Source organism: Fringilla coelebs (assembly GCF_963513975.1).
Source record: "Fringilla coelebs genome assembly, chromosome: 2".
NCBI classification, from domain to species: Eukaryota; Metazoa; Chordata; class Aves; order Passeriformes; family Fringillidae; genus Fringilla; species Fringilla coelebs.
Window position 1 is genome coordinate 33,316,669 of NC_140029.1, and position 27,873 is coordinate 33,344,541.

The following is a 27,873-nucleotide window of genomic DNA, read 5'->3' on the forward strand; positions in this document are numbered from 1 at the left end:
ACAAATAGCTCTGGGCAAAGTGATTAAAATAATATATGATTAAAATCTCATCAGATATTACTTCTCCATTTCTGGCTTGCTTTTTTTGTAGCTTCAGACAAAACAATGAGACAGGAAACAACTCTTGCAGCAGAGTGTGTTTGAGGATGGCTTTGAATAAACAAAATTAAAAAGAAAAATGAGAGTGATAATACTTGGCCCTCAAACAGGTCTTTCTGTTTATAAATCCCAAGGATGTTTTTAGCATATTGTCAATACAATCTCACAGATTAAAAAAATTTAGAAAAGGATCAGCTTTTCAAAAGACTCTTTCAGAGGTCTGATCCTCATCCTTTTTGGTAAATTCCTTAAGACAAAAATGTTTGTCATAGTTGTCTGAGAAAAGTACAGTTAACAAAATGTTCTAAAAGAAAACACCTCTATACTGAATGCAATTATTTTGGCACATTTAGAGCAAAAGACACATTTTAGTTACCATTCCAAACAATAATGCCAGTGTCTCATAGTCAATCCACTCCACCACTTTGACCATACTTGGCCTCTGCAATCAAAAAATACAATTACAAGTGAATGCCACCTAACTTGTGATTAGCTATGACTTATAAACTCCACTTAATTGATGAACCATTTAAATAAATGTGATGGAAATTAATAAGTGTTCCTACAAGCTACATAAAAAGGACTCTTTATTTTTACCATTAGTACTATCATTATTATTACTAATTCAAAGTACTGCTGGCATCCTAAGTCAGTCATTAGCAGGCTATTGGTTGGTCTAGTTGTTCCTTACTTAACATTACAGAATAAAAGATAACCAAATTACATGGTACACTGCAGTTCCCTTTTAGGTAAAAGAACAAAAGCATACCACTTCACCTGTGAATAAACTGGAGGGTATTAAAGGGAATGTAGTAATGATGTGGTTACGAGAACAACCGAGAAAATCAATCTGATGTTTGACTATATATCAATGAAGAGTAAGCAGCAGGCGAAACAAAAGGGTTGGAACATGCAGGCATGAGATGTAATTATTTAGGGTAGTATAAAGTGTATTTCCATTTAGGTACGCTTGGTAGCCTAACATTACTGAAAATAACAGTGTTAAACTAACGCTGGATTAAGCTGAGAATGGTTGCAGTCAGCTTCCTGCAAATCAGAATAAAAAAGCATCAACTGACGTTTTTGTACTCCTCTTGTCTACACATTAGTCTGACCTCATTTCCCACCCCAGTTTCTGTCCTACCATTTCTTTTTTTAAAAAACACTGCTTTGCCATGTGCTCAGTTAGAACTGGGCAAACATGGAAATTAATGACACCTGACACCACACCCAGAGATAAAGGGAGCACTTACAGTTTGAAAACTTACCTCTCCAACAATAGCTAAGGCAGCTAAAGCGGCCAAAGCGCCCAGCATGGCTGCAAGGGTCCTGTGAACAATCTGCAACAAAGGGTAAGAATTGACCACAGACTCCTCTAAGCATCTCCTTACCATTAAAAAGAAGGTGGGGAAAGGATAAGACCTCATGTACACAATTCTTTTCTTGGCTTGCTTGAGGGCTTTTTCTGACTAGAGGATGGTTAATTACTTTGCTATTAAGAAAAAAACCAAACTGACCCACAAACAAAACCAAAAACCAAATAAAACAAAATTTAAAAATCAACCAACTAAAGCCTTGCCTGTGCAAATGCTGCTAGGAAGTCTCATCTCTAACATCCAGGAAGGGAAGGGACTTCTGCACCAGCTTCTTACATTTGCCAGTAGGTGACCCAAGAAGGAAAGCAATTCATCTTCCCTAACTTAAGGATCAAAAAGCCTCATCCTGTTGGCTTCCCTTCACATCCCATGGAAAGAAGATGCATGCCCAGGAGGTGATCCATCTCATTCTTAGTAGGGGCTTGTACAGCAAGAGAGCCCTGAAAATGTGCTTTATTTCTCCAAGAACTCATCTGTAGTTATTTAATCCTCTATGTCTGGAAGATCACAGATTGTGTAAAATAACTCGGCTAAAGTAAGCATGTAATTAATGAAAATCACACTACAAAAGACTGAATCTAATTACCAGCTTTCACTATTAATATGTTTAAATATTATTCCAACACAAGATAAATTTATTGTTAAGAAAGAAATAAAAGAGTCTAGAAATATTTCATTTGCCTCTAATTTCATAAGAAATATTTTGCTGATAATAAAAATAGGATAAGAGCATCTCAAGGCTCTCCTCCATGTTTGTAAAGGAAAAGCAAAAAAGGAAAGATTTGGCTTTGTTTTTCCTCCTTGATTATAAATTTTTAATGGAAATGGTAAAGAACTGCACAATTTACCAAATTACTAGAAAAATAAATATATATATAAATTACTAACTCAAGAGTAAAAAAATTATCTGTCTCATCCTCCTGTTTTCCTTAAAAATGGACTGAAGAATAACCTATTCATGGTCACAAAGCAGCAGATCAGACCAAGATTTTTATGCCCTAATGACCTACTTGTTCAGAGCACAGATTACAACTCCCACCAGCTCCTACAGAAATGTTGTGATAACCCACCGGCTCACTTTTGATTTCCCATTTCAGTGCATTGACATGTAAGCACACATATGGCCCTTCTGATTCTGCAAAGGTGGGGAGCACTTGAGAACATTCCATAGCTCTTTTGGCTGGCAATCAGGGGCAGCAATTAGACCTTACAGCTCTCTCCAATAACAGATGCCAAGCAGAGCTGTCCATTAAGGAAGGGGATCAGCTTCTTACAGAGCAAAGCCCAAGTGTAGGCTGCAGGGAAATCCTCAGCTGTTCTCAAACTGAAGGTTTTCTCCTCGTGCAATCCCCACCCACCTTTGATGGCTCTTTTACAGTTCTCAGAAAGATATCATAGGTTTTCTGAGATTTGTTTAGCTACAGATTTTTTGCATATTTCCACATAAGCACTTTTGCTGTCACTGTTGTATGCTTAATTGCTCACATTGAGTTGACTGCAGTTTCAGTTTCCAAGAGTTTGCTGTCATCTATGGGTGAAGTTTGCTTTCATTTATGCAGAAAGAAACTGAACAAATTAAGTCATCTGCCAGTTCCTTCATTCCAGTGGTTTTTCAAGAAGGATATACAAAGGTATATCCCGAAGAATGAACAAGGTCCAAAGCTTTACTACAAAAAACTTAGTAAATGTACAACTGTCCATTCCTATCAAATGAAATAAAGTAATATATCAAATGAATAAAGTAATCTAAAGCCTAGAAAGAACACTTATGTAAACTCTGAGACATGTAAATATTCAATATTTGATATTTAGGAAGCTTAAGGAAAAAATAGATTAGTCTCTTTAATTTTCTTTTCACAGAAAATAAACCTCAAACAAAGAACATATTTGCACAGGTATTTTTTAAAACTTACAAACTTAGAAGTTAGGAGGTGCAGGTTATGATTTCTGACATTCTTTGAACCACAATTCCATCTAATACACATTTGGAGGGCTTTATATCAAGAAAATTCTATTATTATTCTTTTGAAAAATACCCCAGATGAACAAACTCTTTTGAAGACTGGCAGGAGGATGAGTATCTTTTCAGGATGATTCTTGGAGTGTATCCATAAACAACAGCTCAGGTCGAGAATTGAAAGAGCTTAGAAATAAATTAAGACAGAGACTTAATCCCAGGAAAGCTGAGGGATTTAGTGGACTTCTGAATCTAAAGAGATTTTTAAAGGTTAAGTGAGAAATCATCTGTATTCATAGGATTGTTCTCTCACTTGAGAAAGGGCATAGCCTTGTGCAATGACCACGGAGATGAGAAAGGACTGATGAGGAGGAAGATACAAAGCTTTTAGTATGTCAGTTTGTATGCTAGAGCTCCCCACTTCCTATTCCAACTGCAAACTTTGTAAACTCTTTGGAAAAAGGGCATCCTCACCATCACCATCACTTTTGTCTAAAGAATACCTATCAATGCTGACTTACTGCAACAGCAAAGGATAGGGCTCTTGCCTTTTTCAAAGAGACAGTAATACAAATAAAAAGTGCTACTGAAAACAATGCAGTCCAGATTTCACTCTTTAGAAAGCAGGATTCAGTTTAGAGCTCACTCATATGTGATGTTACAAGGCTAAGAGCTGAAGAAATTGAAAAATCTAGGGAATAGATATTTACAGTATTTGATATAAAAAAATTAAAATACACAAAGCTACAACAGTAAAACAACAGTGTCAACAACGTAGGTGTGTTGATAGCAACCTCATAGAGTCAATCAGAATAAGCAAAGACTAGGAAAGGCTACTATAGCAATTTTGTTTCATAATTCTCTGTAGAAAGTTTGTCTCATGATTGCCTGCTGTGTGATAAACACAATGAGTTGAATGCTGATTCTAATAGTTTCCACACTCTTAATTCAGGAGTTCATTTTAAAGTAAGATATTAAAGCTACCCAAATAATTTATGCCACAAGTCTTTTTGCTTGATATTAATTAACAATATACAGTTGCAAACTTTAATGCAAATTGGATTTAAAAAGCCTAGACCTTTCCCAGATTTAAATTTCTTTATCTATTTGAAAGTGCTGTTGAATTTTTGCACTGAGTTCATGAAATCATTTGGTAGACTGCAACAGCATCATTATAAAAATTATTCCGAATTCCAAACACTAAATCTCGTATGGTGTTCCAGGAGGCAAAAGAAAATATTTAGAAGCCATTTGAATGACAACCTGGGTGATATTTCAGGGCATATCTTTCCCAGCTGAAATCCAGGATACATGCATTTCTGTAATGTATTTCTGAAGATATGTGGTAAATGATATATCATACCAAGCATTTTATTTCCAGAAGTCCTTTTTTAAAGTCATGAATAGCTGTTGAAATATAAGCGTCAATGATTTTAATGTAAAGCTTCAAACACAGCCCGTATTCATTCTTATCCATTTTATCTCCAATGAAGCCTGTTTTATTGAACTTCTTATTTTACTGATAAATTAATTTGCATTTGATAGAGTGGCAACACTGCTGCATTTCAAAAGGATGCAGTTATTACCAAACTTATATCCACATATGAGTTTTATGTATTTTTCACCTACCTTCAGAATAGCTGAGATCTTCCTTATAAAATCAACAGCCAAATCCCTCTTAGACTTCATAGTCTCTAGTTTATTTCTTTATTCTCAGGTGACAAGGAAGGAGAGAAGTAAAATTTACCCTAGGATAGCTTTTTCTCTGACTTTATGTTTTGTATCTATTCCTTTTCATGTTTTAATAAGGACTGATTTGGTTAAAATAAGACATTCTCAGCAGTGGAAGAGTCTTTTTTCCTCAGTTTTTTCCTAAAGACAATCAAGACACTATTAGCCTGAACACCTCTGAAAATGTGCTTCTCAGTCACGTTCCTTGATGGAGTTGTCTTATAAATCTTGGTGGTCTGGTTTGCCTTGGACTATTCCAGTTGTTTTAGCAGGATACAGATGAAACTTCAGTCTTTCATGGGTGCACATATTTGATTCACTCTTAAGTGGATCAAAAGAAGTGGATCCAAAAAACCCCATTTTGGAAAATTAATGCAGAAGTCTAATACTAGCATCAGAAACTGTCCTCAAAAATGGAAATTGCAGAAAAACAATGTTAAGTTAGCTTTAAAATTTGGGTAATTTTTCCTAACTGTCAAGCAACATGACCGAAAATTTGGGCTTATGATAGAAAACAAGGGTCAAAAAAAGCGTTGAAATACTTTGAGCTCTGCCTTGCTGTAGATCCACTTCAAACCTGAATGGCACCAAATTCTTAATCCATAGAAATTTTCTTTATTTCTGGCAAATTTTAAAATTTGGATACAATAAAGCAGCAAACTAGAAACATAGGATGTAGTCAGATACAAAGGAGTTCAGAGCAGAAGAAAAAGAAAGTTTGTGATGCCAGACATATTTATTTGGTTTTCCACATGCTCACCTCTGGTAAAGAGCCTGACCAGTATCAGTTAGTGAAGTCATAGCAGCATATCTCCCCTTCAGCTGGTGATGGAAGCTAATGTTTTAGCTCCTCACCCTCCTGACCCCAGTTTCCTCCTGACACCAGCTCTGCAGAAGCAGTTCTGCAGCCTTGGGGCACTCTGTCCAGCACAGGGGAACCCCTCACAGGAGATGTGCCTCAACAGCTTGCACAAAATTAATGATAACAGAAAATTAATTGCCTTAGAATTACCTAGTTAAGCAGTAGAAAGTAAACTCTGTAGGGATTTTAATGAGGAAAAACTGAGCTGCCTCACATCGCTTAGAAAGTATGACATGCTGGTGCAGTGTGCAGGGATGGGCTAGAGCAACTCTTGAGGTAAGCAAGTAAGGCACACTGGTGAAAGATGATGTGCATCAAGAATCCCAAAGTGACTCCAAGCATCACAAAAATCTGTGACAGCAAGAACAGCTATTTATATCTTCATCTGAAGATTAGGACACTATCTATATGAATTCTATATATGCAGGCATAAATCGTAAAATAACACTTTACACTAGGTTAAATATTTTAAAAATCTAATAATGAATCTCATTTTTGTAAGCCAAAATATGCCAAAACTGCCTCACTGTATATAAGTAAATCTTGCTAAGGAAAAAAAATCCTGGACCAAAAGTTTACGCATTTTTACAAGAAATCAGTGGTGAATCAATATTATAGTACTGCCACTTGTATGAAATATATGACTAAGACCAGTTAAGACTGGAGAAATCTGTGGATTTAGAAACATGATCATATCTTAGTACTAACATGCATTCTTATTCATTCTTTGCACAATAAATATTTATGCCTGTAACTGTGAAAATAATATTCCATATGTATTCATTTATATTCAATAAGCTCTTTTTAAAGACAAATACCCAACCTTAAATTATTTTTTTTTAATGAAAACAATAGATTCTGTAGCAAATTTTATAATTTCTGAACATCTATTCAACCCCAAGGAAAGAAAGCACCCATCTATGACATTCTGCAATAATACCTATTTCTGCTCAGATAGTGTGCCAAATTACTTGTTCTGATTTAATGCCAGTGGAGGAAGTCCTGGTATAAACAACCGCGCCTTAGGGGAAGTCATGGCAACAGTTTGCCACTTTCTAATACAATGCTATGCAATATAAAACATATACAAGATGATTATCTTAAATAAAAAGTGATTAAAAGTAATACTATATGGTGTCCAAGAAAATGCCTCTATCAGTTCACTTTTATCCCTATGATATGTGTGGTGTTTTTTGCTGGGGTCAAGCTAATTTTCTTCATAGGAGCTGCTAGAGGGCTGTACTTTGGATATGTGTTGAACATAGAGTTGATAATGGAAAGATGCTTTTGTCATTGCTGAGCAGGTCTTACATAGAGCCAAAGCCTTTCCTGCTTTTCCTACTGCCCTGCTGATGAGCAGACTATGGATGCAGGGGAGATTGTGAGCCAGGACAGCTGACCCCAACAGACCAGAGGGATATTCCAGACTGTATGACATCATGATCAGTATATAAAGAGGGGGGAAGGAGCAGGAAGAGGGGGATGTTTGGAGTGATGATTCTTGTCTCCTCAAGTCACTGTTTGATGGAGCCCTGCTCTCCTGGAGATGACTGAATGCCTGCCTGCCCACAGGAAGGAGTAAAGTAATTCCTTGTTTTTCTTTGGTTGCATGCAGCTTTCACTTTCCTTATTAAACTGTATTTATCTCAATCCATGAGTTTTCTAGCTTTTATCTTTTTGATTTTTTCTCTGATCCCTCTGATGGGGAAGTGAACAAGCACTTTCCTGGGGCTTGGATGCTGGCTGGGGTAAACCACAACAGCACATTAACTAGAACAAGCTAAGAAATACAAGGTAAGGATATCTTATAATTCTTGTCTAGGATAGGCAATCTTAGAATTCTTGTTCAGGATAGTCCTGAAAGCCTGTGATTAAGTATCTGCATTAAGCTGACATCAATTCTTTCTGTACATAAAACAATGCAGAGAGAGAATCAGGGAGAAAGATAGAGAAAGAGACTTAAGAAATCAAATTATTTTCTGTGAATAAATTACCAGATTAATTCATTCCCCTCTTCTATATTGAAAATCTGTAGGCTGATTACAGATTCTGCAGAGATTTTTTTTACTCCAAAGGTTGGTCAAAGGCTTTGAATGAGCAATGTGCACAATTCACAATCTCTTCAGAGTCTATGAGTTTTCTTCTTTAGCTGTATCACTGCTTGCTGTTTGTAAAGAAAACTGAATTACTAAACCTTCATGCTGATATGGAACATTGGATTAACTGGTTCAAAGAGATCCTTGAATGATGCAAACAAAAATATACCTTTGATGCATGAGATGAGACAAACTATTGAATTTTCATGCCTTGGAAACTTGAGGAAAGAGTAAAGCTGGAGAAAAGAACATGGAACTAGCAAGGAAGGGGGGGTATATATTTGTAGAGATGATGGACAGAGGATGCAGAAGAGGGTGTAATCCTATGAAATGAGGGTTGAAATTACTGCTAATTGAGTCTTGTTTTGAAATAACCTCTCACCTCAGAATATTAAGGAAAAGAGGGATAAAAAGGTAAAACATCACACCTAGCAAATATTTCTACCAGAATTGTACGAGAGAAGTCTGCCATACCTATATCACAATGGTCATAAGTGGATGTTTTCCAAACTCTACATGCTGGAATGGTTCTGATGTCAAGAAAATCAGTTTTATATATCACCAGAAAACTCCAAAATGTAGTATGCAGTAACTGATAGCTTGATAGCCCTTCTGAGTCAAATTTGATAAGCAAATCTGTACTTGGTATGAATTTCAGGATTTTGCCTTGTTACAGAAGTGGACAGATGCACAGAGAACAAACTCATGTTCTGTAAATCAGGGCCTTGAGTCCACATTAATAGAAAGGTGAGCTCTGCAGAAAGAGAGGATAGTAATCATTTTTATGTCCTAGGCACTCATTCCTGTAGCATTTTAGCTGCATAAAACATGTTCTACATGACTTAAGTAAAGAGATCTGATCATAAGCCAGTAGAGAACCCAAAAGAAACCAAACTGCTTCTGTGGGCCAACAGGATCAAAGCCACTGTTTAGCCACAGGCTGGACTAGGAACAAGCTTTCAGTCTTGCAAGGGTGGATCCAGTTCTCCAGCACCTCAGCAGGCTTTGCTGGCTCCATCCACTCCAGGTACTTGATAGCATTCCCAATGCACACCCTCATTCTTTGCATCCTAAAGACATTTTTGAGAACTGAGAGATGCTCTATTACATTTACAATTTCAGAACATTTTCTGAAACTGAAGAAGATGCCACCATTTGTATTTTCCCAGTTGTCCCGGTTATCTCCGTTCTTGAGACTAATAAGACTGGGAATTTCTAGTAAACAAAGGACATGGACCAAATCATGAAATTTTATCTTCCCAGTCTGAATTTTTGTCAGCCCTATTAAAATAGTAGGTTAATAAACCATGCAGAAATACAGCTACACACTATGAACAGTAGAGCAAGCTGCAGTTTGCATTACCTTTACAGGGAACTTTCTGTTCTAGCTAGCAGTTCCTCTGGAGAGTCTTTCATCCCTGACATCTCCTGTCTTTTTTCACTCCACTTTTCTTCTCTGAATTTTTTTCCTCTTTAAATCTTGTCATCATATCTCCCTTCAAGCCTGCCCCCTACCCTTTCAGCTTTTTCTTTCACTTTTGCCTTTGCTGTTGCTGAAGGAAGACACCATCTGAGGCCCCAGAAAGAGCTGAGTGGTTCTCATCCCTGTTTGTGTGCATTAGAAGTGCACATGAGTTCTAACTTGTTAAAATTTTAAGACTTCATGGCTCTCTAGCCCTCTGGTTGCCGTAGGCAGGGAAGAAGCTGAATGGCAGCATTCAATTAAGCTAATTTAATGTTCTGTTCCCTCTCTCAAACAGAAAGGAAACACACCAACCCACAAAAAAAAAATAGCATGCAAGGCAGGGCTAAACATTTGTATTTGCCAGTCTTTCACAAATTGAACAAAATACTGTTCAAAATTAGGTTTAAAAGGCACAGAAATTAGCAAATGGCCATTTGGAAATTAGGTTTTGCATTTAGTGTTGAAAATTTGACTGGTATTATTTTAAAAAATATTATTCTGTGGAAAGAGAAGCCTGACAACACCTTTTAAAGCAGACAATCCTATGTGGTCCTTAGAATAGCGAGCAGCACCATCCAGTGGCAATTTTTTTCCTAGTTCATTCTTAATTAAAGACAGTTTACATGCTGCTGAAGTACCATAGCGCCCAAAAGGAGTGTTTTCTTTAAAACACACATATTCAGAGCACAGCCAGACTTCTACCATGATAGATCTAACAATTAGGCAGGCAATAGTCAGTGTAAAATCAATATTCATTTTGGATTAATAAGACAAAATTGTTATTATAACATATCAAGCTGTGATCCAGCTGGGGATTTTGCTTGCTATTTTATTGCACTTTTGTTTTAATTGAAACCCATCCCTTCCTCATCTTACAGAATTTTGCTTCCTTTAAGCTTTCTTCCCTTTGCTGCAGTTAGGGCAGGTAAAAATGACTAGTTTATCTTACTGGTGCTGGCTCTATCCTTTTAGACACTCCTCATTTTTGGCAGTGGCTCTACTCTACACAAGCAAGAGAAATCCTGGCACCTTGGGGGTACTGATAAAACCCTCCTCATAAGGAGCAACTTGCAATGCTCCTGCACAGCAGATTGAAAGTAATTCTGAGCTTCTCAAAATGCACTGAGATCAAAATACACAGAGGTCACATCCTCCCCCTCAATTAGGGAAAGGCATTAGGGAATTGTCTGTACTGCTTAATTGGTAGCTCAGGAGCAGGCTGTTCTCTCTGGAAGAATATATAGGGTACCACTTGTTGAACACTTCACTCTGGGAGACAGGATAGATGGATCTGTTCTGTGTCTGGATCTCCTTGTTCAATCCAGTCATCCAGCATCTACCTCAGCAAGCTTTACTGCACACCCTCAGTTTGTGTCCTAAAACCAGTTCTCGTGGGGGTGGCAAGAGTGCCCTCATCAAAGTGCACACTTTCAGCTGGGGAGGTATGGAGGGAAAGAGACTTTTGAATGGTAAAGGTTCTTTAGAGTTATGGGGACTCCAAACAAGATCCAAAACCATTTGTTGCCCAGGGCAGATGAGGTTAGACTACTCCAGAGGAAGCTTGATTTGTATTAAAGGTAAGTTTTACTACTGGATTTTATGTTTAGGCTTCATTACCCTGATTTAGGTTCTCTACAACCCTCAGAGTACTCCCAGTACTTAAAACTTCTGGGTTCTTTTATTCCCTACCACTCCCAGACAATGGGGTAGATAAGGGGAAAATTTTATTCTTGCCCAGGGAGGTATGGCTCGGAGTCTTATCAAGGAGAGTAGAAGGTTTGTTCTGATAATCTGTCCCTAATTTTCTGATAAACCCTACAGCTCTGTTTTAATTCCTCTTCACAACTTTTTTTATCCTAAAACAAATGAAATCCATAGCAGCAGGAACATATTCTCTCTGACAAAAGGCCAGGGAGTGCATCAACTACTCTTTCCTTTTTTACATGGTCTTTTCCAATAACTGCAATGGATTTTCTTCTGTTCCTTTGCTACCAGTCTTTTGGGAGGACATATCTGGAGGTGGGAACATTCTAATCCACACTCTTCTCAGTCTGTATCTAAAGACAGATCAATACAAGAATGGATGGGAAGTGAGAAGCCATGCTGACTAAGCTGATCACTTCTCTGATCAGTCACATTTTCTGTTACTTTCCTTATCAGAAAAAAATATCCCTTAAGACTGGCCTATTTCCATCACTTAATGTTATGCTTCATAATAGCCAAGGACTATTTCTTCTCTTTTCCTATTCCCTCTCTAAAGCATAATTATTTGATAAAAAATCTGGACTGTGTGGGTGTAGACTGCAGTAATAACCCCTTATTCCAGTTGTAAAAATGTTTCCTGCTAGTAAACACTAGTTCAAGCAGCCTGCAATGACAGAAAAATGGTCAGACTAAAATCACATAAAAGTTTTGTTCTCTGGAACTAATTTCTGCTGGTTAGATGCTATTAAAAATCACTCTGATATGAGTTAAAGAAATTAAGCTTAGGGGATGTTTATTCATAATTTAAGTTAGTTAATAATAGAAAAGTAGTATGGAGAGAAACTGACACACTCCATTTCCATTAAAGTAATTTAAATTGTGATTATAAGCCCATACTTCATGTTAGTAAGAAACTAGAGCTTTTAAGGCCAGATCTTGCACTTTCAAGTATATGTGTTTTAAAAAGAAATACAGACATGTAAATGTCATTCAAGATGTCAGATCATTAAAATGCCACTTAAAAGATCCTGGCATGATCTTTCTTAGTGCTAATTACGAGACAGGGTATGAAGCTAAATAATATAATTTGTGAGAGTCTCATAGAATTTCTGATACTTGCTTTTCTGCTATTTTTTCTGATGCACTTTTCTTCCATTTGATATGCTATTGGTATCTCTTATTTTTTTTTCAAATTTTTAAATTAACTTTGTGTAATAAATGTTATTTTGCCTTTTCTCCTGATTAAATGTAACATTTTACAAAATAGCTTTTAAAAGGCAATTACTTTCACATTTGCTTCTGCTCATTCAAGTATCATAAACAGCTAACACTGCATTTTAACACACAACACAAAACAAATATATTATTAGGGGAAAGTGTTGGACAAGGGCACACATTAAGTAATTTCAATTAATGAACTCTATCCTTTAATAATTGATGTCTAGCATTCCTCCTTACATATTTCTAATTAATGCAGCTCCAACATAGCTGCAAATATGCCGTTAATAATTACAAATAGGAGCTTTATGAATTAAAAAAAACTTCTTTGCATACCAGCAAAACTTTAATATTTTAACAGATATTTTAAGACATAGATGGGCAGATAGGTTTCTCTTCAGCATAACCAGTGCCTTATCCCATTTTGCCTAGACAAAAACAGGGACAGGGTGAGAAAGCAAAGGTATCTAACTGTATTTATCTGATATCTAACTAATCTTTCCGATAGCTAACAATGAGATTTTATCTGCACAACTTTTCCTTGACCATGCCTTATGACCAGAAATGATACCTCATTCAGTTAATGAGCTACAAATAATCACTTTAGTCACATAGGAAAATGCTTTCCTGGAAAACATTATGGAAATCAAAGAAGGCAGAGGAATCAAGTACTCTCAGCTGAAAGAACACAGATGTTGGAGCAGGGGTTTATAAAAATTAAAATTTTCTAGCTTTTTCTTTTATTGTTTTCAGTCAAGAGAGTATATGCATTTTGAGGATCAAAATTAGAAAAGGCCTGTCTGACAATGCATCAACATCAGTGTAGAACTCTGCACATCCATCTTTTACACCAGATGTCCCTGTAGACCAATGTGAAAACATACTTGTAACCCATTTTAACCAGTGTTTCCACAGTAATCCTGAAAGGTCAGACAGACAGAAGAGCTGAGATCAACAAAAGTAAACCTGCCACTCTTTCTTTCTTCCTTGCTTGCTTTCTTATTTTAACATGCAGTTTTTTGAATTTCCTGTGCAGTTTATGCTTTCAAGAACAAAATTAAATACTTTGTGTTTTCAACAAGTCTATAAAATAGTATAGAGTAGATCAAAGCAAAAGCACCACAAGAAGCTGAATGTTTTTCTCCTTTGGGACAAAGGGGAGGGAATAGAGGAGAGGGAACAGATTGATATTTGAAGAAAATAATTTTGATATTTGAAGAAAATAATTTTCAAGAGAATTAACATCTAATGAAAGAACAGATGATTGCATAAAGGTTAAAAAAAAAAAAAATAGCCCATAAACTCCGAACAAAAAATTAAGACACGATCAAGGGAGGCAAAAGCAATATAAAAAATTTCAGAGGTAGAGTACAAGAATTGTGAAGCAAGAAAATATTCATATTTGTGTTAAGCCTGAAACTAGAAATCATTGGAAATTAAAGAAGAAAATGGGCATCTTATTCTATGAGAAAGATAATTTTATTTTATGAATACATAACATGGAATCAGTTTCAAAAGAAACAACACTGAAAATCAATGCCTGAAGAAATGAAGTCCAACAGCTTGTTTTCTGAAGAGTAGCACATCCTGAGGCCTCCACTGACAAGGAGAGGTGCTTAATTTAGACATTTGATGCTAACTTGGAGGCAAGCAGCTGCCACAAAGTAGATTTTACCCTGAATGTTTACAGTGGTAAAAGTTTGGAGAAGACAATTGTTTACAGTAAATGCGCTTCAGTTTCCAGCTGGAAGCTCTTACTTGACAATATTCTCCCATCATTCTGTATCTGCAGGAAGCAGAAGCCCTTGCAGCCTCTTTTGCACAGTCCCTGGTGACTAAGGTAGCAAAGAGCAAGAGGAGAAAGGCAAGAAAACATTAAAAGATGAGGAAAGTGGGGATGAGGAGGCTGTGGGCAAGATCTACCATTCATGCTTGGGAAAAAAGGGCTGTGCAGGAGGAAATAGAGGCTCTTGTGATTTGTTAACAAGAGCCTCTATTATAAGATAAGATGCTTCCTTTTTCTTCAATTTTAAAGAAAATATGTGAAAATATAGCTCTAAAACTGGTTGGGGTGTCCACAGTATCTGAATTTGAAGCTGTATTGCAAATAATAATAAATAAAATATGGGAAAATAATAAAGACTGATAAAAGATGGGGAGTGGCAACACCAAAAGTTAAGATCTATCTCTTTAAAAAATTAAAGAGAGAGTTTCTGCAGTAGCATTGATTTCTCTAACAGTGATAACAGCTAAAGGGATAGAGAGTGCAATGTGTTGAGAAAGCAGGACTTCAGGCACTGAAGTTATAAATACTGTATATGATGAAAGCCAGTATTACATATTCCAACAATATTAACATCCATTGCTTGCAAGAAATCCACAAGGGAACCATAGAACTTAAAAACAGAGTTTAGCATTTACTCCTGTCATAGCATTTGTTATTTCTATAGATGCTATGGAGAAAATAGCTAATATTATGATGCAATATGTAGCTTTCCACACTCTAAATTAAAAAAAAAGTTTACTTATGAGAATCTATTTCTACTTTTGAATTTGCAGAAATATTTTTTCTGCCAAAAATAGAAATCTTTCCTTGATATTTTCGCATAAACAATAATTTAATGAGTTGTTTTAAGTCTTTTTCTTAAAAGTAAAAGGAACAATAATGCTTTCCCTGGCTCTGCTTTTCAGTTTCCTTTTCCACATTAATTTTTCCAAAGCAGATTTTCAGGATGCAAAATCCCCCCCTTTACATACATTTAAAACCTGATGTTTTTGCAACTGCTAAAATGTTGCATAGTTGGGGTTGAGGGTTTAGGGGTGGGGATTTTTGTTTGGTTCAGCTTTTTTGAAAAAATAAGTTGCATTTCAAAGTATTAGGACTATTTTGGGTTGCGCTGAGTGCCTAGACATATTTATAGAAAAATCTAATCCAATCCCCCTCTGCATTTAATATAATGTGTCTTTGTTCATTTATAATGTACACAGAGGCTTTTTTAGGTTTAGAAAGAAATAATCATTGCTGAACAACATAAGCTAAATGTCTAAAGCATCTGCTGTGTTATGTACATTCATTATTGGTATTTGATTAGGTGAAGTTTTACAGCCTTACCATTTCAATGGAGAACAGGCTTAAAAGCTCAAAATATGCAATGGGTGTGGAAGAAAAATGAGCATGCTGGACATATATACTGTGGAGTACCTTGTAGACTTGATTTAATTCATTTCTTAGTTTCATACTAATGTGAATCAGGCGTGATATGACTCAGAGAATTGACAGTGTGGATGCTCATATGAATTAAAAATATTTTTTAAATAAGTATTCCTCTCCATTTGTAATTCATTTAAGATAAAAGTAAGTGTTTTCAGTTCAAAGAATCCAGTTGGAGTTCTGTGTTATTTATTATATGCTTTCCATTCTTAGTGTAATGTAATGCATTTTTATTTGATTTAGTACCTCAAGGTTTTGTAAGGTTGTTGCAACATATGTTAAAAGTTCCCTGTCCCTTGATTTCATATTAATTCAAGCTCAATACAGTTAAAGAATGCCTAAAAGTCACTTATTAAAATATATGTTCATTTTAACCTGTTGAAAGTACACTAAGTTCATAATTTGAGGTACCTTAGAGAAGGTAAATAACAAAATGGTTTTTTTCTTTTACCTTATAAAATAATTAACTTAAAAACAAATTTTCCACACCTTTCACAATTCAGACCTATTTTTACTCCCACAACAAAACTAGAAATCTGTTGAAATATTAAAAACTTATAGAGCCTAATAGAAAAATATATAAGATCACTGTAACATTAAAAAAACTTGGCAAAATCACTTACAATGCAGAACAATTTCCCCACGTGTATCTTATTCATATCATTAGCAACACTGATGATGCATGAAGTTATATACACATTTTAGAATTATATCAAAGCCCAAGACTGAAAATTCTTCTTGTGCTCCACTTACAGCTTAGGGAAAAAAATAAAATCCAAGTACAAAACTGACTTACTTCCAATATGATCAGCACGTAGACACCTACTAAGATGATGGATGCAACTGTTACTTGTGCCTCTATATTTGCATGAAGGTACTGATGCTTCATGGAGAGAGGAACACTTCCAGACTCCTGCAGGAAAGCTTGAATGTTTATGAAGATGGTGCCTCTGGTGAAAGAAAAAGAAGTTTTGTTTATTCCTGGAATGAAATACCTTTTGTTGTATTTGTGCATTATTTTATATTGAGTACTTACCAATATACTTGTTATATCTTTACAAAAGCAAGCAACTCCTCAAATACATTCAAACAAACTCTACCCTTCTAAAAAGTATTGTTTAGAATTAACTCAAGTACAAACCAGTCTTGTAAGTACTTTCAAAGAGCAACAAGAAGTCATCCTTTCCTGCCCTTCTAAAACTTGCAGCAATAATTATTTTAAAACATTATCATAGTCAACTCTATGGAAACTGCTCCTTCAATTCATAATTTTTTAGTCTCTTAGCAAACCTGTTTGGTATCTGGAAGGTTCTAGTTGTGATGATCTGATGATTTCTTCTTGAACTTAAGGGTAGAGACCAGTTGTATACCACCTGCAAGAGATTCATATTCAGCAGTATTAGCAGAAGTCAGTGATAGTGATATGTCTCTGATATAGGGTTTTATTCCTATTTTTCTATCTTCTGGACATTTTTGTGGTTTTTTGTGGGTCAGGAATAAAATCAGCCTAAATCAATTCCCCCTGATTGGGTTTGTTATGGGTGCTCAGGTTTAATCAAACTAACTCATCCTCATACCTTCACTCAATCAATGAAATGAAAGACACCTCCAGGATGTCCTCCAGAGGGATGATGCCAAAACACATTTTGCATTGAATATAGAGAGCAAAATTTTAATGCAGAAAGGCCAGAGAAGCTTTATAAAGGCAAAATAAAATGCAACTTTAATTACAGTAAGTTTTCTAATGCTGAAATTGAAACACTTTGCAGCAAGAAGAAGCATGGCCACTTAATCCACACAGTGGTGATGGAAATAAATGATAAAACAAATCTCAGAACAAGTGAAAGAGAATTTAACAACTATCACCTGCTGCTGGCGCCTCCTCCTTGATCCTATGTCTTCACTCTGGCTGATTTGTACAATGATGTATTCCTCTGTTTGCTCACCAACAACTTCTGCCCCAAATGGGCCTCCTATGTCTAACTTTAACAGAGCAGAATCATGAAAGTCAGTCAGATTCATAGCTATTAATAAAGTTGTTAAGGTGCAAATTTCCAGTAAAAATAGTATAGGCTGTATAAATAGGAAAAAAAATAGTAAATTTATATTTAAAAATACATTCTTCAGCTAAATTTCAGGAATTTTGAAAAAAACAAAATCAATGTCTGCTTCCTCACTAAGTAGTACTGTTTTGACCAAGTTTCCTAATAAAACAAGAGTTAAAAGTTCATAACAAATATATCTTCCCTAGTGACTTTTGGGATTAACAGCGCTTTCACCTGATGTATCAAAGCTTCAAAATAGCATACAAAAAAACACAGAGACACAGAGAAGTACTTACTCTGTAAGTACTTGTGCTAATGAAAGGCTACACCATTAGCTCAGCAATTTAAACATCACAGAACTTGTATTGGCAAAAACAGTGTAGAAACTGCAGAGGATTTTGCCTGATTATTTGCTTTTTGGTCAAAGTTTTGCTCACAATGTTACAAATATCTGAAAGATATTTTCAACCTCCTTTCAGCTGAAGTACTCACAGAATCTATCACACTCAGCTCCCTTATCTGCTTCTTTTTTCTTGAGATATCTCACATAAGGTGTGATCAAACTACACTCCTAGTCTAGTATAATTGAAAGATCAGCCAACCATGATCCACAAATCCATTGGAAGTCTGGTTCTATTAGCTCCAATACATCTAGGGCTTTTTAAACCTAGCGTTGTAATAGTCCATTTCTGGCACGGTTGAACAAAGCATCCCTGTGGCTTGGTGGATGGGGAAGGGAGGTGATGAGGAAGGTCAAGCTTGTAAAGCCCAAACTTCTAAACCCTTCACAGTTTGTTTGTTACTGTTATAGAGTAATATTGTAATTGTTTTGCTCCTGTCTGTGACCACTAGAAAGCTAAGACATAACCAACAAAACAAAAAAAAAAGCTAACAAACAAAGTAACTCTTTAGTTTTACACATGCATGTTCCATTGAAATCATGAGACTTAATCACATGCTTGAACATCTTATGGTTTTAACATCTAATATTTTATTGAGCATACTACAAAAAGAGAGTAAAATGTACCAGATCATATACCCACCAAAACAATTTTCCCAAAAAGATGTTTTGTAGCCCTCAAAACTAAGAGGCTTTGACAGGAAAAGAAAAAACTCATGATAGTTAGAGGACTCAGGGAAGTGCCGTGCTCTGTCCTGCCTCCAGTGACCCCCAGGGAAGATCATCCATGTTAAGTCAGGGTCTAACGGGGAAAGATTTGGGAGATTATGAGGTTCTTCAGGATTCAGAAAAGAGTAATCTCTCACAGCAACCAAAAAAAAAATAAAACCTGATCTGGTACGAGGTGGGCAGCCAATGCATTCAAAGTGATAAAAATCTCACCCTGCTTTGCAAGGCAAGCTGAGCAAACACCACCAGTGACACTCACATGCCATTAATTAAGCTCCCAAGCTTAAGCTTTGCTTAAACGAATCACATGGGAAAGGATAAAAAAATTATCTCACATGTAACAAATCAAGAGACAAGTCCAGTCTGAAGAATTTACACTCACATCCCTTAGCAAACATAAAGAGAAATGACAACAGTTCTCTTCTGTTTCTGAAAGTTTCAAATACAATTGGCATCACAGTTTTTCTGTGTCACTAGTTGATATATAATAGGAGTCTCAATAGGACCCATAGCCGTATCTTTAACTAGAGACATTAATTAAACCTTCTAAAAGGTCTGCTCACCTGAAGTCATTAACCCTACAATTTGGGACAACTTTTTATAGTCAGTTTTTCACTAGGCATGTAACCACTTATGTCTTGAAAAGCTTCAGGTGCATATAATTATGGCAGCTTCCTTTTAAGCAATACTTTTAAAATAAATCCTGTAATTACCTTGATGACACATTCAGGAGCTATTAGAAAGGATGTCTAAAATTAAACATTATTTTCAAGAAGAGTGGCTCCTTTCTTCTTTTCCTCTACAGATAAGGATACTTTTTCCATTCCATTCTGTGCAGTTATAAAACCATTATAAAGAGCCATAGGAAAAAAAAAGGTTCTCCTTTGATTGCAAGTGCAACAGAACATCATTCACCAGTCTGCACTGAGGCTCTTAAATCCCATCAGAGTTATCTTTTTCCAAACAATATTTAGGGGCTCTGTCATAATTCCATTGTTTGACTGCAGCAGATCACACCTTTATGAAAGTTGGAATCATAATAAACCAGAGGAAAATTTCAGACATGCTTCCATGAAAATATTTTTTTTTTTTAATCAAGCTGCACTTCAGAATATTTTTGTTCTGCCTTACCTTGTTTTTATATTTCCCTTAAATTGCCAGAATGTGATTTCCTCTAAATTTTAATCATTCAGATATGGAGAACTTTTGGGAAAACTCTCTTTTTACTTCTAATATTCCCTTTTATTCTGCAATTTAAGCATGCTTTTCCTTCCCTGAAGTTTTCTTTTGTAATGTGTCCTCCAGTGTGCCCCTTTAAAGCAAAAAAAAATTTCCCTAGGGAGTTTTACAGACAGAGCTGATATTTTTTTATTTCACTTCAGCTAAACTGCTTCATTTTGAAATAGTTCTATTCTTGAAATCGCATTATTGCTGTGAATTAGCCCGTCAAGGGATTTGGGTTTGTATTTGCTCTGTGAAGCATTACACTGTGGCTGTCTGTATTTACACCTGGCACCAGAGCAGGTCTGCTGCTCCCAGCTGAACCAAGAGCTGTGTTTCCTGATCCTGGTTTTCTGAAGACTATTTTAGCAGTATGTGAAAGTCACCTCATGTTACTTTATTTTTATGTGTCTTATGTAGACAACATGATGGAATGGGATGCAGTGACTGAACATTTAAACTGGTATTCATCCACCACAGTTCCTGCTCCTGTACTTTGGACATCTGCATCTGATGGTTGCTTCCCTAAAATCAGTGATGAAAGGGTGCTCATAAGATGGAATTCATGGCTTCATTTTGGACTACCACACAGAGGTGAGAATAACTGCTCATGAGGAACATCCATTCTCTCTTTTAACTATAAAGAGAGTCTAGGATGACTAACTCAGGAGTAGCTGAGTCAGTCCCCAAAATACTGAGTCCCTGCTCTACCCTCCATCATGCAATTATTTCAATACGTACAGAGGCAGCCAAAAAGCCCTGTTTGACAGAGATTCTCAGTTGTATTTGCACACAGATGGATGACTTTATGCTTTCTTAATATCCATTTATATATCCTATTCTGTATACTGTAGAATGGACCTTGAGAATGCCGTCTATGGACTATTTTTCAGCAAGTTTCTGAAGTAGTTATACACCATTCATCCTGATTTATGACCAGTTATGCTAGTTTCTCTAGGATATCACCATTTTAAAGAAGGCCTTTTCCCTGGATCTTAGCACCCATTTTTGCCTATTGTCCTTCACTGGTGCTATTTCTGCATTAATATTTGTGCTTTTCTTTTTTTTATTTCCTACCCCTCTTCTCATCTCTGGTGAGGATTTTTCTATATCATCCCTTCATAACATAACAAGTTAAACCATACACTTCTCTGTCCCTATTGGTTGCCCCATCTGATGAATGCTCAATAAATTTTTTATTTTCCTCCTTTTTTGAGTGCAGATCCATTATTGTCTACAGTGGATACATCCTTTCTCTCTGCTCCATCAGTTTGAGAAGTTCTGTAACAAAATAACTTCTACAGCATTTTATCAATTGTGTCTTGAGATTCTGTTTCTTGGCTGCCTCTGCACATGGTCCTGGTCTTCATCCATCTATTTAACAGCTTGAACATTGCCTGCAGGTCTAAATGCTTAGTACATTTCCAACAACATCAAGAACAGAAATGATTTTTAAATGCTTTCTGCAAGGAAAAATTATGGAGGAGAGTCCGCCAGTAGAAAACCAGAGTTACAAAATAAGAAAATATTCAAAGGGGAAAAAGAATTAAAGGGATTAGAGAGGTTTTGTAATTAATTACATTAATTTATGCTCCCTGGAGAAGAACCTTCAAGGAAGCTGAAAATTCTGCTAAAATATAACTATATTCTTTGCCTCACAATCCTTCTTTCTATATATATACCTCTTGCTCAGGGAGTGGGAAATGTTGTTTTCCATGTCACTAATGGTCATGGCATGACTGCAAGTTTTTTAGTGACCTTTCCTTGCTCCATGATGAACAGTTGCACCAATAACACAAATTCATGAAGAAATCATTCAAACTCATACAACTTCAGCAAGGAATTTGATAATAAGGATTTTTAAGTCTGCATGTCCTAGAGATTCCTCATCCATATGTGGAATTGTTCTAAATAGTTCCACTAAATCCAAAGAAAAGAGAAATCTAGCCTATGATTTAAAATTCAACATATTTTTACTATTGAGATACATGTTCTGCTTTTTGAATTTGAGACCTTAATCCTGGACTGGAAGTGATAAAATCTCTCATGGAGAGAATGGAAATACCTCCATGAAAATGGCCCCTATCTATTCAATTTGATATCTCTGGTTTTATCTGATTTGGAATAAGCAGATACACATTTAGGTGTGACTTCAGGTTATGTACTTTTATTGAGTTTTATTATAACATAAAGGGCAAGTAAGTAAGAAACTCTATGCTGGGTGCTGTGAAAATATTTAATTTTCAAAATGTCATCCTTTGCTCCAAAAATGTAACTGGGGAGATATCAAACACCTAAACAATCAGATAATCAGATAAGGACTGAAAGATTTTAAAACATATTTACAGAAATGGAAGATCCTTGGCCAGACTCAGGAAGAATTCACAGTCCACTCCCCTTCTAATTTCTTAGAATCGGTCCAAAAAAGCAAAATGAAATTGCTTTGCTCACACTGATCTAACCTTTCCTCACCTATAACATGACTGGGTGCAAGTACAAATGTTGAGGGAAGAAAAGGTTGTTACTGAGGGACAGAGTAAAGATGGAAACTCACACTTCAGCAAGGTAGGTGTGAGATCCATTGCACAGAAATTAGCTGTAGACTTACCACTTTTTTGAAAAAGAAAATATTTCTACTATTGAGAAGTATAGATATAGCTATAACTGTATGAGATACAGTGAAAGAAAGAAGGCACTGTATCAGGGAGACAGACATATCTCTAAATTCCTTAAAGCATGATGAATCCTAATTACTTTTTAATTTCATAAAACCTAGTTCAAGTCAAAAAGTGACTGTCTAGCTCTGCTCCATGGACTGTCTAGTTGTCCATTCCCTATTGTTGGACAAAAGCTTAAAATTTGCTTAGATCAGGGCAGTAGTTATTAGAAACAAAAGAATGAACACAAAGTATATTTAGTACTTCAGAAAGTTTTTCAAGTTTGAAAATGTATGTAAGTTGTGAAGAACAAGAATTTTTTTCGTTCACTCTTTGATCACCCAGTTAATGGAGAGACATTTTCTGAAGGTCTGAATGGCCAAAGAGTTAAGAAAAAATAAGAATGTTCATGTCTTAGAATAGGTACATGTTTCCTTGTTTCCTTAAACAAGGAAATGCTGGAATTTATTCAGACTCTATATCTCTTCTTCTATCATCTTAATAATTAAAAATGTTCTCCTCTTAACATACAGCCTTTGAACAAAAGATCTGAAAATGCTTCACACATTTTACATCAACAGTGATATTGAATCTTGCTTCCTGCAGAAAGGGTCCTCAAGTCAGGCTTCAGTATAAACTTACTTCTTTCTGGTATTATACAGTTGACTGTTAGAATTTAAAAACTAATAAATCCCAAGAATTTATGTTCAAAGAGAGCCATTACCAATATTTTTTAAAGCTATACTAAAATCACTGAATTTATGTCCGGTGCCTATACGGAAATCAGTATTAAAAATAAATAAAAAAAAAAACCAAACCAACCACACCCAAAATTACAGATTCAGAAAGCTTCTCTTAATTCACAGGAGGCAAGATGTTGTTTCCAGAATCTGCAGCTAGCACACTCAGTGTTACATGCCAGGTTTGTATCCATGGGGATGGACAAATCTATGGGAGATACATGTGGGCTAATAAAGAAGGTAATGGGAAGAAAACCAGAGATACAGGTATAGCAACATAAACAGAGATCTCATCTGAAAAGCAGGTCACCTCCACACCGGCTAATGAAGACCACTCCCAGCACCAGAAAAGGAAAGTCCTGCCCCTAAGCAAACCTGAGATTTCATGGGCAAGGCAGAAAAAGCAAAAAAATCCGGGTAACACCAGGATGACAAAGGACATGAAGTCCAAAAATAATGACTAGATTTGTTTTTTAAAAATATTTCACACTTGGTTTTGACTATTTTAGTGTATGGAGATACATTGTATACATGAGCACACACTCACAACAGTGTGCTTGGGCATTTCTGGAAATAAACAGAACTGAGAGGAAAGAGTTTAAAAAAAATAGTGGTTAGTACCTATTCAACACTTCTAAACAGCTTTTGAAGCAGAAGCAAGAGGTAAAGTGTGCTCATTTGCATATTTTGGCATCATATGAGCTAAGATACTTATTTTCCGCCCCAAGTCTCATATGATTACTTCCAAGGGCTTTGGGACAAGGACTGCTGCAGCACACTTGCAAACCTACCAGTAAAATCTTGTGGTCATTCAGAGAGTAGCTTGTAGTGTCCATTTGGAGTACTGCAGTCTGTCAGCCAGCATAAATTGCATCTTTAGCACTGCTGTCTGAATGGTTAACATTACCCAGGCCTAGCCAAGAAGTGGAATACTTTCTTCACTATGCAATAAATAGGAAGACAACCACATGAACTTACTGCTGGGCAAATGGAGACTGACAGCAACAGTTAGAAGACATTCAGGGTAGCTGGTGCCTTTTACAAAACTCTTTTAGAAATGCAATCTTTCTCCTTGACTCTTCTACTTGAATTACTACATCACCTTGAAAAGGAAGCTTGGCTTTGCTGGATTGCTTGCCTTTCACTTTTCCCCAGCTCAGTGACATCAGACAGCAGACAGAATATCTAGTTTTCAAGACATATTACACAAACTGAAAAGCTATAGCTTTGGGTTTGTCAAGTAAGAAATGGAAATGCTATATTCTGATGGTCTGACAGCTATTTGTCTCAAAGTGTCCTGACATGATAGGTAAAATGCAAACTACAGGAACACCTGTTTGTCTAGAATCCCAGTTCCAAATGCAGTTCCCTGAAACGAAGGGAATATTTGGTTGCAGAGCTAATTCATTGAATGCAACAATTATGGGTCCAACCCAAATATGAAAAGAGAGGAAATGCTCAATTTATGCTACAACAGTTGACTAAAACTTGAGCTTAAAGACCCGCTTTCAATTCATCCTCGTTTGGCAGATAAGGCTGTGACAGCCGGGATGCTGTTCAACACCACATTACACCACCATAGGAGCTTTCAACAGCTTCAAGAAGGACCAAAAACACTGATGTGAACAGGATATTGATGGGAGTTTACAGCTGAACTTGTCATTTGTCCTACTAAAAGTCCATTTGCTTCCCTCCAAAAAGCAATCTCAACTTTTAATTATAAACAGCTCTAAAGCACTAACATTTTCTTCCTCATTTACCCTACTAATTAGTGCATTATATAGTGTCATTATTGGTGACAGTGAGAATGCTAATAATTAAAAGTATCAAAATGGACTCTCCCTGCCCAAAACTATGGAACTGACCAGTTATATAGAAGAACAAAGCATCTCAAAAATGAAAACCTACTGCACCTTTTTTAAAAAAGGGACCTTGCAGGAACTCATTAAATGTATCTATAGGTGCATCTTCTTTTAACACTAGTGAAATAAGAGTCAAGCAGATTTCAGACCAGACTGATTTATCTAGAAATATAGGGGGAAGAATAAATGTAACTAATTTTCAAAAGGTTTTGTTTGTTTACTAACTAAATGTTCAACCCTTAAAGACTTTTCACATTCAGATCTGTATTGACCTATGCTGAATAATTTTTATTTGGGGCTGTTCTATTGCTTGTTCTTCTAAACAGTTGCTTGGCCCCAGACAGGTGCCATTCAGTACAACTTGGAGAGGGAGTACTTGGGCCGATGTCAAGGACAAGTCCAAATGCAGCCAAGGCTCTGAGAACGCCCTGTCCTCTCAGGGTACTAGACAGAAAATACACACCCTTTCAACTTCTTTATCAATGAAACATCAAATCCCTTATTTTCCAATGAAAGAAGGATACAGAAGCTTTCCAGAGGCGATACAGCCAACATCTGCCAGGGCATACTTTGATCTGGATAAATGCCAAATAAAATCTAGGACAAGGATAAAAAATAAACATACATTAGTAACACAAAAACTGCCAAACTTATCTCAAATACTTTAAAAATACTCTTTCAAATTGCACATTCAGTTGTGAAATTGTTTCAGTATTTTTAAGTATAATTCCACCACAGTTGAAAAGCATCTCTGGGATACTTAACAAGAGTCAGTAATATTCCTTCAGTTAATTTACAGACAAAGTCACATATTTTATGCACTTTTTCAAAATGTCTCTTAGGTCAATCTTCAGGATCCTTCTGGAAAGCAGCACCCCCACCTGAGGAAATGCAGAGTGTCTTCTATTTTCTTCCTGGCACAGAAGCCATGCTACCCCAAAAGGAATTCCTCACAGCCACTAAAAAAATAAACTCCAACTTTTTTTCATTTTTCTCTAGACTTTCACTTGAAGATTTTGCTGAATTTGAAGATTTTGCTAAGAGAGGGCAGCACTTTGGCCACCTGAAGGAGATGCCAAATTCCTCATCACCCTCTGCCTTTGACACTGTGAAGCACTGACACTGCCGCAGCATCCTCCCAAGCACAGCTTTCCCAATGAGCATTCCTCCGGTGTCAGGATCAAAAGATCCATCCTAAATTCAACAAGCATCCTTAAGGGACCTACAAATTTGGGCTTAAGCTGCTTCTTCCTCCAAATCAACTGCTTACCCAACCACATTGTCCTGAGAGGTGACTAGTGCACCAAATAGGACTATGACTAGGCATGAAGCCCTGTAGAGTGTTGTCAAGTAGAGTATTGTCAATGCCTCAAGACATTTTCTGTGTGCTAGGAGAAAATATCACAGCTGATTTTGAACTAATTCTAAAGGAATGGGGGCCAGGGGAAGACCACAAATTCCATACTTACAGAGCAGACAACTACGAAGATAAAGAGGCCTGAAATTTTCAGGAAATTTAGACAGCATCTGAAACACAAGGAAACACGTATTTACTATCTGGCTAGTTTAAGAACAACCTTTTCTATTCTCTTAACAGCTCTGACATTTCAGAAACATCATGGTAAGCACGTATGGGTGATAATACATCACATCAGAGTACAGACAACACAAAGCAAGATCAGCAAGGGCTTGGGAAGACTTGGTGACCATCAGGACTCCTGCACCAGCTCTGCTGCCAGATGGATCGCAGTGCACAGGAAGAATGATTTGCCCATTGGAAAATCTAAGGGAAAGCTGCAGAATGAGCTGGTGCTGGATCCTGGAACCACTTGTCCACTACTGCTGCTGGCCCCTGGCAGACCCTAATCCCCTTAGGTGATTCTTGTCTCTCCCAGAGAGGCAAAGGAGCATTGCTATCACAGGGAGGTGCCATGGCTGTGCTGAAAACACTGGTTGTTGCATAGACAGATGGTGTCATGAGCAACGTCCTCAAAACTGGACGTACAATACACACCCTGAAAAGTATTAGAAAATACAGTTTGAAGACAAGAACAAGCTGTAAAAATCTTCTGGGTTTAACAGTATCTTTTAACACCAAATATACTTCATGAGCATAAATCTACTAACAAAACTGATTTTTTTTTTCCCCATGGCATGCCTGTGCCCATTGAAGGAATGCCCTGTTTCAAAAATGAGATGCCACAAAATATTCCAAATTGTCCAAGCTTATTACTGAGTGGGCTAGGCAAGAATAACTCTAAATTAAAATGTGGATGTTGAAAATGCATGGTCTTGAGAAAGAAATCTTAAGATTTAGCATTTTAAATTACCATTTTTTAATCTTACTCAAAAGACAACTCAACCAAAACTTTTCTGACTGCCCATCAATAAGTAATACTGATGTCTTCATTTACAGAAGCCTTTATGAAGGTTTGACCTCGTTACATATTTTCATTTTGAAAGCATCAATATTCTTATTCTGTTTGGTTTTTTCAAAAGT

At 36.4% G+C, this 27,873-nt stretch overlaps 1 protein-coding gene across 1 annotated transcript in view; it reads right to left on the bottom strand.

Annotated features, from left to right (window-relative positions):
• OCA2 (OCA2 melanosomal transmembrane protein) overlaps positions 1–27,873 on the bottom strand; it is a gene marked incomplete at its 5' end in the record, with an annotated part of 159,046 nt that overhangs the window by 106,514 nt on the left and 24,659 nt on the right. Inside the window, 7 exon segments of the mRNA XM_084225463.1 lie at positions 476–541; positions 1,368–1,439; positions 16,516–16,669; positions 17,010–17,092; positions 17,586–17,743; positions 25,898–25,970; positions 26,843–26,900. Coding sequence (XP_084081589.1) covers positions 476–541; positions 1,368–1,439; positions 16,516–16,669; positions 17,010–17,092; positions 17,586–17,743; positions 25,898–25,970; positions 26,843–26,900 — 664 coding nt within the window.